At 35.4% G+C, this 21,644-nt stretch overlaps 4 protein-coding genes across 4 annotated transcripts; 2 read left to right on the top strand and 2 right to left on the bottom strand.

The window, feature by feature from the left end:
- Positions 1-9,930: 9,930 nt before the first annotated feature.
- EAF02_011850 (uncharacterized protein) lies at positions 9,931-10,851 on the top strand (the record flags this gene model as incomplete). Its single annotated transcript, XM_038907898.1, has 1 exon — positions 9,931-10,851. One exon carries the CDS (start codon positions 9,931-9,933, stop codon positions 10,849-10,851), a length of 921 nt encoding a protein of 306 aa, XP_038752407.1.
- A 781-nt stretch (positions 10,852-11,632) lies between these two features.
- On the bottom strand, positions 11,633-13,895 carry EAF02_011849 (uncharacterized protein; the record flags this gene model as incomplete). The annotated part of the gene is made up of 4 exons (XM_038907897.1): positions 11,633-13,543; positions 13,602-13,685; positions 13,747-13,768; positions 13,837-13,895. The coding sequence occupies 4 exons, from the start codon at positions 13,893-13,895 to the stop codon at positions 11,633-11,635; spliced, it is 2,076 nt and encodes a 691-aa protein (XP_038752406.1).
- Positions 13,896-14,476: 581 nt separating this feature from the next.
- On the top strand, positions 14,477-16,261 carry EAF02_011848 (uncharacterized protein; the record flags this gene model as incomplete). Its single annotated transcript, XM_038907896.1, has 4 exons — positions 14,477-14,695; positions 14,746-15,467; positions 15,520-15,731; positions 15,785-16,261. 4 exons carry the CDS (start codon positions 14,477-14,479, stop codon positions 16,114-16,116), a joined length of 1,485 nt encoding a protein of 494 aa, XP_038752405.1. The 3' UTR covers positions 16,117-16,261.
- Positions 16,262-16,813: 552 nt separating this feature from the next.
- EAF02_011847 (uncharacterized protein) lies at positions 16,814-17,438 on the bottom strand (the record flags this gene model as incomplete). Its single annotated transcript, XM_038907895.1, has 2 exons — positions 16,814-17,166; positions 17,222-17,438. 2 exons carry the CDS (start codon positions 17,436-17,438, stop codon positions 16,814-16,816), a joined length of 570 nt encoding a protein of 189 aa, XP_038752404.1.
- Between the last annotated feature and the right edge of the window lie 4,206 nt (positions 17,439-21,644).

Raw genomic sequence — 21,644 nt, 5'->3', positions numbered from 1 at the left:
TACTTGGAGTCTTCAAAACCGCCCCAATCCTTCCAATGGAAATCGAAGCAGGACTAAAGCCAGCAAAAATCCGTTTAGACTCAAACATAAAACGATATGCCTTTCGATTAGTGAAACTATCACCAAATCACCCAATCAATATCGAAAAAGAAGTGCTATCTCAACACAAATCGGACCTAGAAGCAATGGCTACCCCTCGAAGGAAACGTTACAAGCCACTTCAATTAGATAAAATAAGAGAATCCATAGAACAAGATTTCAATCCATCTACTCTCGAAAAGATTACCCATTTCAACTTCCCTCCCTGGAAAAGAGATACACCTTACAAAGTCAATATTAGTAAAGCCTCGAAAGAAGATACAGCTACTCTTCACAATATTATATTTAAACACAGAGATCAAAATACAGTTTATATATATACTGATGCATCTTCTACCAAAAAAGGAATTGGAATAGGAGTAGGGATAGTTGCAATACAATCAAATGGATCAATCTCTTATCGAAAACGTTCGAATATTGGTATCAATCAATTAGTATACAATGGAGAATTATTGGAGTTACAAAAGCTATCGAATATGCTAGCACTGTAGCATATGAAGGACAGAAATTCAAGATCTATTCGGACAACCAAGCTGGACTCTATCGTCTAAAAACCCCCTCCGATCACCCCGGGCAAGCCTACCAAATACGAGCAATCAAGGCAGCAGAGGATATTAGAGCAAAAGGAGCTGAAGTCTCTTTAAATTGGGTTCCAGGTCACACTTCGATACAAGGAAATGAAATGGCTGATAAATTAGCGAAAGAAGCAACTTCAATACGGGCCACTTCAAGCGAAACCAGTATAGGGCTACTTGGTATGATAGTAAAGAAACACGACTCCGATCAATGGCTAGAGACTCTCAATCAATACGAATCCAGATCAAATCAATCAGATACAACCTATTCGAAACTCTTCCCATGGAAATCAGCTCCAAAATCAAGCTACCAGAAGGTACTAAGCGAAATACTGCTAGCGCCTTCTTTCAACTCAAAATCGGCCACGGTTATATTAAGTCTTATTTACATCGATTCAAACTTTCAAACAATAAGTGTATCTGCAACAATATCGAAACAGCTGCACACCTCCTTATTGGTTGCCCAATATATAGAAAAGAAAGAAAGGAAATCTTCAAAGAAATACCAATCTCGAAAATCAACCTACAATTTCTGCTACATACGAAAATAGGTATCGAACTAGCAATCAAATTCATCAATACTACCAAAATCGCTACTCGAACTTGGCACCTATCAAGAGCCGAGATACAAAACGAAATTGTGGAAGAAGAAGAGACAATAAGAGAAGGAGAGAGAGCCATTTTGGAAATGGAAAGAGAAGGAGGAGGATGAGAGAAAAGATAGAAAAGAAAGGGTTTAACCCTCTCTACTCTATATCTTACTATACGCACTTCGTATAGTAAGCGGGAACGAGTCCCCAGTATTAGTTTTCACTTACCCTATTGTTAAAATTCCTAATTTTGTACTTTAAAAGTTATCCGCTAGACCATTTGGCCTAGCCGTCCTATATAGTCATAGACTGAAGGTGGACGTTAATTAAATCAATCAATCAATATATAAAATAAAGAAGGTTTATAGAATAGCTTTATATACTTTTATAATAATTTCTTGAGTAATACTATTTGAACCAGGAGTTTTCCCTTGAATTTTAGCCGAACAGGTATTTTTTAGTTCGTTTTTAAAGAAATCAAACCATTTCCATTTATTGGATTGTTGATATCCTTCCCATTCAGATTTGACTATAATAGAAAATTAAGAGAATAGAATAATTCAAAAAGTAGAGTATTTTCCTTCAAAAGAGGTTTCTGAAGCAATATCAGGGATTCTTTGATTTTGATAATCCTTTATATAAACTATTACTTTGAAAATAGTTTGAGTATTCTCTTTTTTTAGAAAATCGTTCCAATAATTCTTCTTTACTGTTTTAATAGCTTGAAAGTATTTGTTTCTAATAATTCAATAAGCTTCTTTTGAATTAATATTTTCGAGATTGGATTCAACTTATTGTTTTACTTTTCCTAATTCTTTTCAAAAGACTTTCAATTCAGAAGATCACTATAGCTTAGCTCTTTTGTTTGTTATAACCTTCGGAATATAGTTTTCCATTGCCTTTTGGATAATCCTTATAAGTTTGTTAGCAGCATAATCCAATTTGGAATGATATATATTGTTTTCTTAAAGGAAATTAATCGAATCTTGTATAGTTGTTGTAAATATATTAGTTCAATTAGAGTAGATAAGTATTTGACTTTGAATTGTAGAATAAATTCAAATAGCTCCCAATTAGTTAGTTTTGTATAATATTTGATTATTAGCTTTTGATAAGGGATATTTAGATTCTCTTTTTCTTTTAATTTAAATAAAATCCCTGAATAATTGAATCCAATATTAAAAAGTATTTACCAATCTTGTATTCTTAAAGAGATATTTTGAAAGCTAATATAAAATCAAATATACTTGGATTTATCAGATTAGTTTGAAAGAAAGTAATAGTATTAGGCTTATTCAATAGATTTAGATTTTGATCTTCAATCTATTCTACTAGTTGATCGGTATTAATACTTTTATTTGAAAGGAATTCCATAATAAATAATAGGAATTAAAATCATCTAATACTATTGTTTATTGATTAATCGATAGATTATAAAGAAACTGATCAATTATATATCCTTTTTCCTATACTTGATCTACTTCATTATATATATTGATAATTTGAAAGGTTTCGCTTTTATTTTAATAGTTTATTATTTATATATCCGGGTCTATTGGCGAATAAAGGATTAAATTAATTATAGCTCAAAGATCTTTGGAAATATATAGAAGAGTTTGAGATTTGAGATTAGAATTGAAGTTGAGAAGAATTTATATAAAATTGGAATATATAGTCAATCTGCAATTAGAGAAATTGATTTTATTTTTTTAAATCCAAGATTCCTGAATTAAAATCAGATCAATATTGAGCTTAAAAGTAAGCTGTAAAACGTTTTCTATAGTTTAAAGACTTTTGTTAAGATTTATTTGAAGAAATCTGATATTATTATAATACATTAATTAATGCTATTAGCTTTTTTATTAAATAACTTTGAAGATTTCATAACTTTTAGAACTAGCTATATAATTTTCTTGACAATTAGAGTATTTGGTGATAATATAAGAGTAGAGTTTTCCTTTTAAGTTGTAGATTATATAGAGATGTATTACTGTAATGTGTTTGTCTTTATATAATCCGCAAGAAGGGTTTTTTTTGCAATATGAGCTTTAATGTCTAAAGCCCTAGTATTTTTGGTATTGTATAGTAGATTTGGATTTGTAGAATTATTCTATTCTAATATTAGTGCTTGCAATATACAATTGCTTTCGAATAGTTAGTTCGGCTTCTGATTTTGAGATAAAAGCTATAACGATAGCGTTGTCTTTTTGGTGAGCTCTTTTGGCTATTAGAATAAGCCAAAAGGGAGTTTCTATTAGCTTGAAATCTATATTGAAGATTTTGATTTCAGTTATAATCAAATTTATTCCTTTAAGCCTAGAGAACTCTTTTATAGGGATATTGTGAATAATAATTCTATACCATTCTTAATCTTTTTGAATCCTTTTGAATTTGATAATATTTTTTCAGATAGCTTTCTTTTCAATTAGGAATTGTATTGTAAAGAGATTATTAATAGTAATAATAATATTATTATTGAGAAAGAGTATTACTATAGTAACTATTGATCCTTTGATTTCAATTTCCTAAAAGGCTTTATTAATCTTATTTCGAATTATTAAAAGCAAAAAGGTTTTGGAATTAGGGATTTCTGGTTTGATTAAAAGTAATTGTTTTTGAATAATACTAGTCTTTTTCTTTATTGGAATAGATTTGTTACTTTTTCCTTTAATAACTAGATTTCATTTCTTTTCTTTTATAATATTAGCATAAAAAGGTTTTGATATTGATATTGTAATACTAATGGGAGCCGATTTGATTAAAGCTTTGATTTGAGATTCGATTTTCTGTATAGCTGTTTCCAAATGATTGATTTAGGATATGATGATTTTGAAAACTATAATGAGATTTCCTTTTTTAATATATTTTCTAAAGATTTCTAAAAGATCTAATAACTTAAATTGTTTATTATATAATTAAAAGAAAATGGAAGCTAAAACTATAAGATCTCTAGCTTTTAGAATAATTTCTTTAAAAGTAATTAAATCGTTTTGGATTTTGAATTGCTTATTTGAATTAATGAATAATGTAATAAAATTTCGCTTTTGTTTTGATTAAAGATTTAAATAATATTATTTGGCTTTTGAATAATAAAAGGATTATTAGATATACTGAAATCTTGTATTCTAATTTCAGAACTGGTTTTTTGATTGATTGATAAAATAAGGCTTAATAATTCGATTAGGATTCTTTTGGAATAAGTAGGTAAATTTGGGATTATAAAAGACTGAAAGTGATTGTTGGATAAATATTTGATATTATAAATTGATCTGGAATAGCTTCTCTCATATCTATATCTAAAAGAATATTCAGATTAATATTTAGAACCTCTACAACTATACAATCAGAGTGTTCCATATTGATATTAAAATTAGATTATCTATTCTAAAATCTTAGAACAAAGTTTTTCATGCGTTTTTTTTATATGTTTTGTATTTCGAAGCGTTGACGGCAGTATCACAACAACTACTGACCAGAATCACTTAGAGATAATTGCAATGGAATTGTATTGATAACTATGATCTAAAGCGATCGTGAGAAGGTCGTATTTCGAAGAAAAAGTTTCCTTCGAAATTTGTTGTGTGATGAGATGATGACCTTTATTGAATGATTTGGTTAGCAAATATTGAAAAGGCTTAAGTCCTAAAGCTTTTCAACAATTATATATAGCTTGTGTGATTAGTATAATTAATTATAGATTAGTAATTTGATAAAAAAAACAAGTCTATTTTTAAGGATAAAATGCAAGTTCTTCAAAATCTAGTTTTTCGAAAGATATTAGGAGTTTTCAAAACTATTTCAATTCTTTCAATAGAAATCGAATCGGAATTAAAACTAGCAAATATTCGATTAGATTTAAATATCAAGTAATATACTTTTTGATTAATAAAAACTCTTATTCAAATATTCAATTAATATCAAAAAGCTATTTTAGTATATTAATATATTAATCGAAAAACAATCAATACTTTTTAAAGAAAACTATATAAGTCAATTCAATTTAATAGAATTAGAGAATCAATTAATAAAAAATTTAATTCATTCTCTTTTGAAAAGATTATTCATTTTCACTTCTCTTTATGGAAAAAGGAAATCCCTTTTAAAGTTAATATTAGTCAGGCTTTAAAAGGAAATGCAGTAATACTTTACAATATTATTCTTAAATACAGAGATCAAAATACTATTTATATTTATATAAATATCTTTTCTACTAAAAAGGGAATAGGTATTGGTATAAGGATAATATCAATATAATCGAATAATCAGATTTCATATTAAGAACAAATCAATATTGAAAGCAATCAACTAGTCTATAATAAAGAGCTATATAAAGTCACCCAAACCATCGAATATACTAGCTCAATCACTAATAATAAAAAGAAGTTCAAGGTCTATTTAGATAATCAAGTAGACCTTCTTCGATTGAAAACACTCTCAGACTACTCAAAACAAGCATACCAAATTCAAGCAATCAAGACAGCCGAAGTCATTATAGCTAAAGAATCTAAAATATTCTTGAATTGGATATCAGGGCATATATCAGTTAAAAAAACGAGCTAGCAAATAAGCTAGCAAAAAAGACTACTATAATACAATCCACCTCGAATGAAACCAGTTTTGGATTGCTAGGAATAATAATCAAAGAATCCTCTCTCGATCAATGGAATTCAACTCTCAATCAATATAAACTCAGATTCAATCAATCAGCATTAACCTATTCAAAGCTATTTCCATAGAAAATCGGATCGAAAATTAAGCTACCAATTAGAACCAATCGAAATACTACTAATACACTCTTCCAATTGAAATTAGATTACGGATATATCAAATCATATCTATATCAATTCAATTATTCTAATAATAAATATATATACAATAATATTAAAACACTACAATATCTCCTGATTAGCTGTTCTATATATAAAATAGAAAGAAAAGAGATATTCCAGAATATATCATTATCGAAAATCACTATACAATTTCTATTATATATCAAAATAGATATCGAATTAGCTATTAAATTTATTAATATCACCAAATCGCTACAAGGGCATAAACATCTAGTAAGGACTCTTGAACAAGAAGTAATAGAGAAAGGAGTAGTAGTGGAAGAGGAGAAAGGAGAAGAGAATGAAGAAGAAGCAATTGAGGAAATAAGAGGGGGGCTTGACCTCTTCACAATTTCTTGATCGTCAGAATTTTCTTATTATATGTAATGTGTATAATGAGCAGGCATTGTTCCCCAGTATTTGTTTTCATTTTCCTAATAAGATTATAACTAATATTGTAAATCAAAAAGTTACCTGTTGGGCCCATTGGGCCCAGCCGTCCTATATAGTCTTAGACTGAAGGTGGACGTAAATTCAATCAATCAATCAATCAATCAATCAATAACCTGAAAATACTTGTTTCTAGTAATTCGATATTCTTCTTTGAGGCTTGAATTCTCTAGATCCAATTCAATTGATTGTTTTACTTTTTCTAACTCTTTTCGAAAATCTATTAATTCGGGGATTCATCATAACTTCGCTTTTCTAGTTAATGAAATTTTAAATATAGAATTTTCAATAGCTTTTTGAATAATTCTTATAAGTTTGCTTGTTGTTTGATCTAGATTAGAATAATTATTTCTTTTTTTAAATTGTTTAATAAATCTTTTTCAAATAAAATTATTGATATTAAAGTAAAGAAAATAAAAGAATATAATAATTCTGATTTCAATATTGATTCGAATTTATCCCAATTAACTAACTTTGTATTATATCTAACTAATAATATTGTATTAAGGGGACTTATTTTTTTTCTCTTTAACTCAAATAATATTTCTATATAATCAGATTTTGTATTTAAAAGTGTTTATCAGTTTTGGATTTGAAAGGCGATTTCTTTTGAGGTTAATATAAGATCAATAATATTTGAATTGAGAAGATTGATATAATAAAAGATATTGAAATCAGATTCATTAAAAGAATAAAATTCTGATTTTCAAATTATTCAATTAATTGATTAGTATTTCTATTTTTCTTTAAAAAAGGATTCTATTATAAATAATAAGAATTGAAATTGTTTAAAAGAATAGTTTTTTGTATAATCATTAAATTATATAAACATTTTTTAATTATAAATTCTTTTCTTTAGTTTAATCAACTTTATTATAAATATTAACTATTTGAAAGGTTTATTTCCATTTCGATAATCAAAGATCTGAATATCAAAATCTTTTGAAGAATTGAAAGAAAGATTGATTATAAATTGAAGAGTTTTTTGAAATGTATAATAATATTCGTAATTGGTATTTGAAATCGAATCTCGAAAATGTTTGTATGAAATTAAAGTATATAATTGATTTTATATTTAAATAATTATTTCCATTTTAATAATCCAAAATTCTTAAATAATAATAAAATCGATATTAAGTTTTATTATAAGCTATAAAACATTCTTTATAGCTTATAACTTCAATTAAGATTTATTTGAATGATTCGAATATTAATATAATTCATTAATAAATATTATTCGATTTTTATTGAATAATCTAATAGGTTTTGCATATTTTTGAATTTGCTATATAATTCCTTTAATAGTTTAAGTATTTTGCTATTAAGTATTAATAGAACTTTTCTTTGATATTATATATTATATACAAATATACTAATGTAATATACTTGCCTCCATATAAATCACAAAAAGGGTTTTTTTATAATAAATATCTTGATATCCAAATCCTTAATACTTTTGATATTATATAGTTGATTTTGATTTATAAAAGTTTTCTATTTTTATACTATTTCTAGTAATATATAATCACTTTCGAATAGCTAATTCTGCTTTTGATTTTGTAGTAAAAACAATAATTATAGCTTTTTCTTATTGATAAACTCTTTTAGAAATTGATATAAATCAAAAAAGAATTTCGATTGGTTTGAAATCTGAATTAAAGGTTTTGATTTCCTTTAAAATAAGATCTATTCTTTTTGATTCTGAGAATTCTTTTATTAGGATTTTGTGAATAATAACTTTATATCATTCTTAATCCTTTTGAATTCTCTCGAATTTAATAATATTATTCTAAATAGTTTTTTTTTCTAAAAGGAATTATAATATAAAGGGATTGTTTACTATAATAATAATATTATTATTAAAGAATAAAATAATTATTATAATAACTAATCCTTTAATTCTATTCTTTTAAAAGACTTCATTTATTTTGTTTCGAATAATTAAAAAGAAAAAGGAAGTAGAGTTTGGAATTTCTGGTTTGATTAGGATTAAATGTTTTTAAGTAATTTCAATCTTTTTGTTTATTGGAATAAGCTTAATAGCTTTTCCTTTATTAATTAGATTTCATTCTCCTTTTTTTGCTATAATTATAAAAGTTGATTTAATTGATATTGTAGTAATTAGAATTGGATTTTTAACTAGTATTTTAACTTGAAATTCGATTTTCTATATAGCTAATTCGAGATAAGTGATTTGGGATATAATAATATTAGAGACTATAATAAGCTTTCCTTTTTTGGTATATTTTTTAAAGATCTTTAAAAGATCTAATAGCTTTAATTGCTTATTATATAATTAAAAAAGAATTGAAACTAATATTATAAGATCTTTTACTTTTAGAATCGCTTTCTTTAATATAATTATCTTATTTTGTATTCTAGATTGTTTATTCTAATTACTAAGGGGTATTGTGGGGCATCGTTTCTTATTCTGATTAAATATATAGGTAGTATTGGTTGTATTTTGAGTAATAAAGGGGTTACTAAGTAGATTAAACTCTTTAACTTTTCTTTCAGAATTAATTGGCTGATTGGTTGATAGAATAGGGCTAGAGATTTTGAATTAAGAGTTTTCAGAAGGCGAGGGAGGGTTTGAAGGTATTGGGGTATTTAGAATAACAATAGGATAAGTGTTTGGTATAATGAAGGCTTTAGAAGGAGTCTTTATTATAACTGTATTCTTAAGTGTTAATAGATTATTAAGAGAATTCATATTAAGAATCTTATTCTTATTCTGGTAATTCAAAATAAGAAATTTTACACGAATTTTCGTATATATTTCGTATTCGAAATGCCAACAACAATAGTACAATAACTATTAATCAGAATCATTGGGGAGCAATTACAATCAATTTGGTTTAATAATTATAATCTAAATCGATCGCGAACAGATCGTATTTCGAAGAAAAAGTTTCCTTCGAAATTTGTTGTGTGATCTTGATCTTGGCGTTCGGTCATGATAGTTCAATCCCCTTAATTTTCGCTTATCTTCTCGATAACATGATGGATATTAGTTTTTCGGGATTATCAGATACAAATTTGAAGGTTTTCGGCTCCTAGGCTCAGCAAGTCGTTTGGGTGACAATGGTGTTGTAGGGATTCTCCGAACGCGATTCTCCGACGTCGATCCTTCGATAAGCGATAAGAATAGCCTCTCCTAAGATCGCATTCTTCCGATGCTGGAAGCTAGCAAAGGGAGATGTATTCAATTTCACGAAATTGATAAAGTCGCCTATGAAATGAAGATATTTAAAAGTTTGAATAAAGATTCTATAAGATTACATTTCATTCCAACTTCTTATCGACGCCGAAAATTTCAAATTCCATTCCTGGATAAAAATACTTCGAAAAATTCGAAAATTCCCTTGAACCTCAACGCAACAAATCATGCAACCTTTTCATCTTACTGCCACTGGTTATAATCTCAATTATCTCCCTGAGTATATCGCCTTACGGCATGGTTTCTTTAAAGAGCAAGGACTTGACGTCACTGTAAACATACCTACGCCTTGGGATGGTGTCCTTGACGCTCTCGCTGATGGCACAGCCGACATGGCTCTTGGTGGCATCTGGGTACCATCAATGTACCGTGACAGAGTTAAGGACTACACTGTATTCGCACAGATTGCAAATCGATGTCCTTTAGCCATACTCAGGCGTGGCCATAACGAAGGATTTAAACTATCTGATATGGTTGGGAGCACGGTTCTGATGAAATCCGGCGGTGGAGCTAGCGTTGGCCTTTTCTTCAAGATGTTATTGCGCGAAAACAATATCGATCATAATTCTCTTGACTATATTCAAGATCTTGATGGTATAATGCTGGGCAATTTATTTCAGGGTGGTATGGGTGATTATTTCATAACAGACAATCTTTCGGCGCGGGTTATGGTTGAACAAAACAAAAATATCTCCATCGCGATGGAAATGGTATCTCAGAAAGATGTTCCTTGGAGCGTGTATTATCGGGAGACTGAAGGAATCACGCCGGAGGTTCTGGATGCACAAAAGCGTTTTTGTGTTGGTCTAGCTAAAGGTATTGATTGGGTACTCGAGCATGATGCAGAGACGTTCAAAGATGAGCTCTCTGAGCTCTTTCCTTCGACACCTATCAATTCTGTTGTTAGTGTGACGAACTCTTTCCGGAAAAATGGAATGTGGACTTCCACCGAGATACCCCGTGAAGGATATAAGAGGTGGCAGATTGGACTTGCTGGTCACCGTCTGATTAAGGAACCGTTTCCTTATGAAGTCGTTGTTGACAATGGACCAGCATCTGCGGCGCAAAAATTACGGGTTGAAAAATAGAGTTTTTTTCTTGTGATTATCACAATTTGGATGTTCGCCTGTAAAAAGCGCTGGATCTCCGATCATTGTTCACTGTAAATATTTCAAAACAAGAATTTGAGTTGTTAAACTTTGCTTCCGAGCGACTGAGAGCAATGGGGGATTATAGCAGTCATTGGTGTATTCTGATTGTTCATATCTAATATACCACGCCGATTCCTTGTAGAAGTTCAAACGTCTAAGTTCAGTGAAGTACCTTAGTGTAGTGTGGATTACAAGAGAAAATCTCTGGTTTCGGTTCAATCAACCACTAACTTCGTACTTCAGCCCGATACTCTAGATCATGTTATTTTTGTATCAACTAAATTGATCCATCTCAATGATCACACCGCAAAACTGATTCACTATGTCTCTTCGAAGTAGATATCGTCAAAGAAATTGGATCTCAATAATGACATTGGAATGATCAATGACCACGAATCAAAATAGGTTGTTTCACGAATGAGTACACACACGATTTCAAACTAGCGCACACGTATCGCATTTAGCGTTTGTTGCTCTAAATTCAGGATGGACATAAACAACCAATATGACCACATACATAACATAAGGAAATCACACTACTGTCGAGTTGATGTGAACAAAACTGACTTGTAACCAATTATTTTGCTGAGAGTAATAAGCCGAGAAGGCACGAAATAAATAGCTTATTAGCAAAAAAAATTATTTGAATATAAAGTTTTCATTCGTTGTTTGACCTGGGTCTTGGTACCAAATTAATAGAAGAAATTACAATATTAATTCACGTCCCCATCATAGGGTCAAGTCCTATGTCTCCAAAATCCATATCCTGTAGATCAGGCCACTGCGCAGCAAAGCTGAGCATCTCACTAAAGGCAAAGTTGTCCGCCGATAACAGCGTGGATGTATTGTCACCGCTGATTTCATTCGTAGTAGCGATACCACGAGAAGACGGTTGTAGTTGTTGCACCAAATTTCTCATTTGTTTTTCAAATTCAATGCGATTTTGATACACATCTTCGGCGTTGTTGGCCACTAAGAAGTCGACCGTTGTTGAAGAGAGGGTATCAAACACATCACGACAGCCTGCTGCACCAGGAAAGTTTTCCGACATGGCAGAGAGTGTAGAGGCACAGGACTGAAGTGTTGAAATGTTCTTGCTTACAGAATTTCGATTGCGTATTTCTTTCGAGTGCCAGAGTCCATATATAACTCCGAGACCAGCCATGAAGAGATGATGTACTGATTTCCATAGTACATCAATTTTCCCATCTCGCTGCAAGATTTTGATACTTGCGATCAGTTTACAGGAGGCTTCAAATGACATTACCAGTTCTTCACTTGAAACCTGTATAACTATGGATGCAGGCCTATACAACAGAAGGATTGCATTATTATAAATCACATCCCAGTATGCCTGATGAGCGAATATGGACGCTGGGTGAGCTTGACTAAGTCGTGGAATAGAAGTATACCATTGCTGTAGCCGAGGTTGAATGTCCTGGACCCAAGTTGAATAGTCAATTCTGGGAGAAGATATTTTAGGAGTCCAGGCTTGGGTGTGAAGCACATGCTTGATCTCGGACTCAAGTTTTGACATATTGAACATGTGGTTATGGGCTCGTTGAGTGTGAATGTCGAAATCGTAGAGCTCACGGGTAAGTGAGCCCCGTGAAACATTCCATGGATTCGGAAGGGGCACATTCGTACTTTCATCAATGATGCCCAAGGGCCGACCGAGCGTTATACATAGGACGCGATCAAATTGGTAAGTAGAATACCAAAGGCGCCGGCGTTCGTGTAACAAATCCGGATCCATTGTTGAGGACTGTTCCTCGGTCTCCCAATGTAAGCCTATATCGACACATAATCGTAGTGCAAAACCTGTTAGATGCCATAAGCTTCCATGAGAAGGGCAAAGAGAAACAAATTGAGCTAGCAATAATATGGCGCGAAGTGTCTCAAGATCATTCTTCGAATAAGCAATGATCTTTTCGATTGACCCAATTGCTGACCGGAAGCAACCCTCGCTTTGAGATGGGCGACCTCCGGACGGATTGGGAACATCACAAAGGGCAATGGCGAAGATCATGTAGGCCGTAAAGGTATCATTCTCAGTTATTTGACCGGAAGATTGTGGATCATTCCTGGAGCGATATGCACCCTCAACAGCTTTCTCAACTTGTGCCCGATTTACGATAGGCAGATGAGGAGTACGATATTGGAAATAGACTCCGACCAAATGATCGGCAGCGTGGCGTGGGGGAAGAGAAGCCTCGGCTGTTGGTACAGATGAGAATGGATCATAAGAATTTTGCTTGGAGGACAGAGAAGAAGGGAGGGAGTCGATTCGAATTGCCGCCATCACCATTCTGGCTAGCGTTATCCCACTGCTTTGTCCTAGAAACCGCGGTTGTCTTGAGGGTTCAACAACGACACTTCTCACACTTTTGACTAAATTCTGAAAATGATTTGTGCTTGCGTTCGACGTTACTGAACTTGCTGTAGGAAGGATACCAAGATCAATTCTTGTCGGGGAACATGGCTCGACAGGAGTGGGATTTTCGGTATTAACTGAAGCACTGTTTCCAATTTGCATGCGCAATTCTTCGTTTTGCTTTCGTAGCTCTCGATTTTCTCGAGTTGTGCTCTCCAACTGCGCCTCTAAATTGGCCACATAGTTGCGTGGTATCTTGATAAAGTTTGGAGATTAACGACGAAGGAATTTTGAATTGACATTATTAGCTCACCTCAGCTTGTTTGCCTGAGTGATAGGTTAAGCATGGGCTGCGTGCACTTTCGCAATTGGAGCAATTCGGACTCTTCAAATCACACTGTACATTTAATCCGATATCAGCGAGAAGAAGATCGGACTGGAACGAATTTGATAATTACTTTCTGCTTTCTCCGACGGCATCTATGCAGGTCAGCACTGAATTCTCGCTTTGCTATGCTATCTTTGTACTTGTAACCATTCCGACTCACCTCTGACATGCGGTCACTCCTTTGGCGAGCCTCTGAGTGGGGCGCGATGATGCTTGCATTGAGTATCTACCCTATTTTCGGGATTTGATTCGAGACAAAGGTGGAGATTTTGATGATCGATGATTTGTATCTTGATAGTTGAGGGGGGTCATGTAGAAGTTGGATGTAAAGACATTCGGTGCGGAGGTTGTGTAGATAAACTAAAGTCGCGATAAATTTTCGGAGCAATCCGATCTGTTCTTGATCGAGACCAATAACCCCCATTGTTGAAAATGCACAACGAATCTAGCAGTTCTAGTGCAAATGGTATTATCTGGAGTGCAGTGATTGGGTTACTCCGCAATACCATTCATTGGCCGGATAAAACCATCATCCTTATCGGTTTATCATAAGATACTCGATAAGTAACCTCTTATCAATGTTATCATGGAATTTTGAGATTGATTTGAATGTTGATGTTCGATGAATGAGATATCAAACTTCAAAATGTGAGAGATGGAAGATCTTCATGGGACTTCATGAAATATATATGTATATAAAGACGACTAAGTTGACGAAGTTCATTCCTCGTCTCGTAACATTGCAGCAGTTTTTAATTGGATTGTGAAATAATTATCCGAGTATTCACACAACCTTTTCAATGGAGTCCAGCCCAACAATGGCGAAGACAGATTCTCTCAAGGCAAACATCGACACTGACGTCAAACATGAAGTCGACGGTACCTGTGTCTCTGAGATGACAGGCACAATCCTAGAAATCGACCCAAGAAAAGAAGCAGCCGCACTCAGAAAATTCGACAAATATGTTCTCCCGGTTTCAGTGATATTTCTCGTCTTGTCCACTCTAGATCGAAACAATGTGAGTTGTATTGTTGATCCTCAAAACCAATCCTTCCTAAATTTCAATAGCTTGGAAATGCTAGAACTTTTGGGTTTGACGAGGACGTCGGACTCAAGGGCGGTCAATTTGGTAACATAACTACACTGTCGAGTGTCTGCACCATAATCTTTGAACTTCCTTGGGTTTTGGCCGTGAGGAGGTTTGGTGCTAATAAAGCAATCGGCACTGCATTCGTCCTCTGGAGTGCTTGTACACTTGGAACTGCGTTCATTCATACCTACGCTCAAGCCATCGTAGTTCGTATGATTTTGAATGCTGCCGAAGCTGGTCTTGCCCAAGGGTTTGCTTTCTTATTCTCTACTATCTACCCCAGAGAATTGGCAGGAAAGCGTATAATGACGACAAATGTTGCGCAATGCATATCCGGTGCTTTTGGGGGACTATTTGCATATGCTGTTCAGACTATGGGGACGCGGAGGGGCCTCGCAGCATGGAGGTGGCTATTCATTGTCGAGTTTTGTATCACAATACTTATTTGCGGCATCGGTTGGATATTTCTTCCAAATTCGGTTGAAACAGCTTGGTTCTTGAATGAAGAGGAGAAAGAAACCATGCGATTGAAGAAGATTCGAGACTTTGCAATCAGAGGTGAAGAAAAGTTCGACCGCAAATGGATCAAAATTGCTCTCACAGACCCTTTTGTCTATCTGCTTGGTATAGCTTTTTTCACTTCATCCGTGGCTATCAATGGATTCGGTGTCTTCTTACCTACTATTCTTTCTGGTCTTGGGTGAGTATTCATAATGAATAGAACCTTCCAGAATTTAGCTAATACAATTTAGATACAACTCGCTCGCGGCAAACTATATGACCATCCCAATTTATGTTGTTGGTCTTATTTCCCTAATCATCCAGGTCTACTTTTCGGATAAATACAAGAAGCGAGGAGTTTTTATCATTGCATGTTGTGTTCCAGTTGCAGCTGGATATCTCATATGCGTAGGGACGCCCAGTAATGGAGCTGGCTACGCTGGAATGTTCATTCTCGTGCTAGGTGAGCAATGATCATATTTTCTTTGCATATTGAAGCTAATAACAGATTTACAGGACTTTATCCTATATCTACGCTGGCTGTAACTTGGATTTCCACAAATTTGTCACCAGATGATAAACGTTCGATTGGAATGCCCATAGCATATTCCATTGCAAATGTATCTTCGCTAGTGTCGTCTCAGCTATACCCAACTCAACAAGGTCCACGATATATCGTTGGTAATTCAGTTTCAGCTGGTCTCACAGTTGTCGCTGGCTTCCTTTATGGTGCGTGTTGGTTCTTGCTTCGACGCAGAAATGCAAAGAAGGAGAAGCTTATCGCTGAGGGTGCCACAACAAATGGCTTGGAAGGTGACATGAGCCTCGATTCCATGTACATTCTGTAGAGTCGAGAGCAATCGAGAAAGTGATTGTTTTAGCAATAGATGATGAGGATAAATTGAGATTAATCTCTTAAAGAGTCAAAACCGTATACATCGAGAGTACTTAAAAATGGAACGGTGTGTGATGTGAGTTTAGCATATACGACGAGAGCTCTAAGCATGTCAAGAGTGAGTATGTAAAGTTTCACCTGATAGACTACCTACCCACCCATTCATCACTCGACGGGAAACCAAAAATGATAGATGGGCCGAGTTGCAAATCAATGATAAAGGGCTTCTTAACCGGCGCAATAGATTTGAACACCATGCACAAGTTCTATCTACTTGGCGGTCCGTTGAATGGGTGTTGGGCTGAAATAAGCGACACCTCGCCAAACCTTGTCATCATACGTTTTTGGACAAAAGGAGATGAGTTTTTGGAAATTAGGCTCAAAATAATTGTAAGTAAATGCTTTCTCTAATGAATCATTAATCTTGATACGATTTTGGATTCGGGTATGAATGCAAATGGAAATTTTTCGAAAACTAATTTTCAATTGGATATATCAATGCCGTAAGGAATGATCAGCAGATATATACATATTTAAATACAATAAGGTTGCAATGTCGCCAAGGAACTGATCAGAAAACAAAATATTCACATCTTCATGCTCCACGTCCTCCACCTTTCTCCCCCTTAATCCTCCACTCCACTCTTGATCTAAGCGTACTCCCAAGCGGAGGGGCCTTCACCGGTGTATGGGACAGTAGCAACAGAGATGCCGGTGCAGTTTTCAGTACCAGATCCACCAAGAGTAAGGAGGACAGCATAAACACCGTCACCCTCGCTGCAAGCAATAAATCCGTAGTCAGGGAAAGACAAAGATCCGAGGGAACCGTTCTCTCCGGCGGTGTAAGTCCATCCAGAGACGACTCCACCGTGGGTGTCGGCGGAGTGTGGTGGGGTGTAGGATACGGAATGATCAGTTGCGATGTAAACTTGTTGACCTCCTGGAACTTCAGTGTTCAAACCGAGAGTGTTGCCACCAGAGACGAAGGTTGTAGAAGTACCTTCTGTTAAATGGTTAATCATGGCCATTCATAAATCATGTCGTGGAATCAAACTTACCAGGGCAGCCTGAGCCGACGGATTCAGGGCAGTATGAGGAAGTTTCCTTTCCGATATAGAGACGACCTCCATTAGCGGTGATGGCTTGGTTTTGGAGATCAGTACCGGATCTGATGGCGATGAGGCCGAAAGCATCGCTTGCAGCACGTGCCGAAACGATGGGGGTTGCTGCAGCAGAGCTGGCGAGGAGGGTAGCGATGAAAGTCTTGGAGAACATGTTGATTATTGTTTAAGTTGGTATGGATTACTGTAAAGTGATGTTTGGATGTAAAGATGTGATGTGTTGATGATGGATTCCTATCGAGAACTTCTTCGACATTTATATATTCAGATCTTTCCCGATTCTCTCCTTTCATTCCATGAGAATCCATCGTTCAGCCATGACTTCATCCTTAATCGCCAACACACACTAAGATTGCCCGCAGCCCATTAAATCTGGAGAAAGTATGGATACTTTCTTGCACTTTCTCCAATTTGATTGCTGCGGAAGATTGCATCAACAATTCTCCTTTCTCCTTGCCTCACGATTCCGCAATGAGGCTTGAACAACTTCAACATGACTCCATAAATTGTTCGTATTGAAGACTTGGCATGGCTGTTGATATCCATCATCGAAATCAGAAACTAAGTTGCGACCCTGGTTTAAAGTGGATTTCTCCATAAAATTGCAGGCAATGAATGGACGAAAAAGAGGTTTAAACTTTACCCTTCAATCTCGGTCCGACGGCATTTTCATGGCCTATTAATAAAGTTTGATCGTTAGTATGTTTCCAGAAATATGGTAGATATAAAATGGATAAGCTCCAGAAAAGATGATATGATAATTCCCATACTCTTTTCACACAGCCACTTCTACATGAACAAGGTTAAAGCTCCGAGCTCTGCTGAAGAAAGTTGACAAATGCCAAGCACAAATTATCAGATGCCGAAAGCCTGAGTATGGCTTGTGCTCAGCGCTTCGGGGGGACCAAAGCATTAATTGACTGCCGATCAGTGACGACGATCGTCACTATTTGTTCGTATTCCGAAAATAGATCTCGGGTTGTATTATTCCATCATAAAATCATAATTCAATTGATGACTTGTAATTCGTGATCTAGCTATGCACAAAGGGTGCAAGGGTACGCACGAGTACTGGTGATAATAAGGGAAAGTGTCAGCAAGCACTAATAGAACTTTAGAAGAATCAATTCAGAGGGTCCATAATTTTTTGACTTTTCGACGGTCCCGACTCCCGAAAAGCTGACAAGGTGGCTTGTTTGTCGATCATGGCCGCATTCTCATGTTTGTTAGAGGCGAGCTCAACAAGCGCTTTGGACATTGGATGAGACAACAGAACTGCGACTTGGATTTTGACAGCGAAGAATCAGGAGATTCTCGTATTCTCAATTCTAACCAATATTTGACAAAGAATGTCTCTCGTGTTGTGTTTTTAGTACTAATTCGATATCATCTATGTCGGTGACTCGGTGTGTGTAACTGCAAAGTCACTGACGCAGGTGTAAGGAGATCAGAATTTCAAATAACAAACTGTTCGTGATCGAGGGAACTTGATAATTGTATCTGGGATCGTAACACGAAGTTTTCCCCGTATCCGTCTTCTGAGTTGTATCAAAGAGCTACAGTCTGACGTTTCCACTGAGAATGAACGATTGTGTTGGCTAAATCCCGTATTCACTTCTCTCGGGCACCAGGGAGGGGGGGAAGGGGGTTAACCATTGGATCTGGAGGACAACACTTTGACTGATACGCAAACGAAGAAGCCGCGATATTGTACGATGGGTCGAGAAGATAGCCATAGGAAGTTAAAACAAGAGCAACAGCGGTCATACAGTCTTCAAAGATTGGGCTTTCGTTGATCGTGAATCTTGAAAGGCTTCACTCCTGTTATCTTACGGTATCATTTCGGCATGGAAATAAATTTTGATCATGCCAGCAGCTTTTTCTCCAAAAGATTGTGATCTTCATTGAACCAGCGACTTCAATAACTCATTATCGGCGATTCATCTCTTGTCCAAAGCTCCCGTGCTCAATTATTTTCGCTACTTCTGCCGAAATTTCACCCAATATTCCTTGTGCTTGACACGTCAACATTGTCTACATCTAGTACCTACCCAGTTTTCCAAAAAGATTCTAAATAGCAGCTCACACCGACTTCTTCGTATGTGTCCTGTTTTTCGATGATGGATCTTGTCTCTCGAAAGCTGATAGACAAGCAGTACTCCCACGAATAGGAAACTGCTGCTACTCGCCGTTGACGGGAACTTATGAATCCTTAATACAAAATTCCACGGCCAGGCTGACTAGCAACAGCAGAGTTAAACGATACGGACCATTTCGTCACGAACCAATACAGCTCGAATGACAATATGCTTCCATCGAAGCGGCAGCAGACCTGCTCTTCCAGGTCAAAGTAAGAGTGGAAATTCTCTTAAGCATTGAAGCTTGAATTGAACTTTTAAGGGGCAGTGAAGGGTGATATTTTCAATGCGGCAGGAGACAACTAATTGGTTGCGATACCGCTCAAAAACTCACAACGAAGCATCATTAAAGAATTTTCGATAGTTCTAATAGACATTACATGTCCTCTTTGAAGCAGATTATTGTATAGGTCTCTATATCAAATCCCAACCCTCACATACGACCATAGACTGAGGAGAATTGGGCATCCCGTCCGCTCTGCCAGCCACAAGCCTCAGATCGGTGGATTAGTAGTTGCGTGGGTGACCACCAGCGAATCCCTACTGTTGTATGTGATTGCACCTCCATTTTTTGCCTTTCAGAATTTAGCAAGTGTCAAATACATTATATCCTGCTTGAATGCCGTGGTTTTGAATGATCTGACTGACCGGTCAAGCTTCGCTCTCAACTTCATGGTTTTGCGGTGGAAATCTTAGGTGACAACTTTGAGTATCTCATACATTGCTCCCTATTATGAAAGTTCGATACGTAAAAGAACACCAAGAATTCGATACCTTCCGCTGTTTTTTGGCTTACTCTTGATATACGAGGCAAAACGATCACATCGGATTACTCGATTCTTTCACTCAGTCTACCCCCATCCAGTTCATTCTCACTCAACTTATTACTCTTCGGTTCACCTATGTTGATGTATCTATCCGCATACTGACAATATTGTAACGGGGTATAAGACAAACGCCAATCAAAGGCATTCGTACTTTATATACATGAAACACAAAGTAAAGACCCTAGTGCACAATCAATAACGGTCTTCTGCATTTCGTATCGGGTGATAATCCCAGCTCGAAGAGCAGACGGGGGAATTAGAGGCACAACAAGTAAGCACTCCTAGAAAAGATTGTATAAAACCCTTTACACCTGAAAGCTTCGAACTTCGTTGCTTGTGGAACTTATGCCAAAAGACAATGATAGAAGAAAGAAAACTTGAAACCAGAAGTACACTGCCAACTGTCAATCCAGCAGTTGTAGCATCGTTAAAGTGTGGAGCTGGGACCACTTCCCCAACCAGTACCTGGTCCAATTGAAATTGATGTTGGCATTGAATTTAACGTTGCGGTTGGCAATGCAGATCCGAACACTACATTATCCAGAGACTATGGAATTTGATGTTTGTTGATACAAGCCAGCGCATGCACCTTTGGCATTTGGGTCCTGCGCATATGTTAGTCAACTGACAATTTTGGTTTCATGCATGTTGAAACTTAAAGATTCAGAAAGTTACAGTGGAAGTAAGCTTAATTAATTGGCCGCCGTGGCTTGCTTGTTTGCGGTTTCACCCACAAGATATGCTAGAAGTGAGAATCAATCAAACACAATGCGGACCAAGTGGCAATGGATTGACTCCAAACAAACTCGGATTTCCAATCATTTGAGTTAGATTCTGGAAAACTCTGAGAAATTCTGTCTGCTCATTCGCTTCTTTCGTGGTCTCGTTAGGGTAAGGCAGTCATTGCAGCACATCTTCTTGCATGAGTAAAATCAATCTGTTCCTCATTTAAGATATCTTTGTGTATTTTCCCATCTTACATCGAGGTAGGACTTCGAGTGTTTTGCGATCGATATGAATAGTACCGTACTCATTCGCAAAATTGGCTGAACGCTAATTAGGATGAATAATTTTAGAGCCAATTGGCTTCCCTCTAAATGAAGTTAAAAGCTTGAGAGTAGAAGTATCTAACAGAAATCCCAGACATTCGTTTACCACAACCCTATTCCAAGATGAGCTTAGATAATCAATACTTGCTAGCGTTCAATAAATTTTGCCAATTAATACGCTAGTTACAGTTTGAATTTTAGACCCAGAAAGCCCACCTCGTAGGTTCAAAGTGTGTGATCGTCGATGCGGCTGATGCTTATTTTCGAGTGACGTCTAGGTACCCTTGTATGCAAGCCACAAGCGATCAAACACAGAAACGAATCGGTAAATCGAGTGTAAGATTGT

The sequence above is a fragment of the Botrytis sinoallii genome (genome assembly GCF_014898435.1).
Source record: "Botrytis sinoallii strain Bc 23 chromosome Unknown BSIN_036, whole genome shotgun sequence".
Taxonomy (NCBI): Eukaryota; Fungi; Ascomycota; class Leotiomycetes; order Helotiales; family Sclerotiniaceae; genus Botrytis; species Botrytis sinoallii.
The sequence above is the reverse complement of the archived record's forward strand: the minus strand, read 5'-3'. Positions and strand labels throughout refer to the sequence as shown.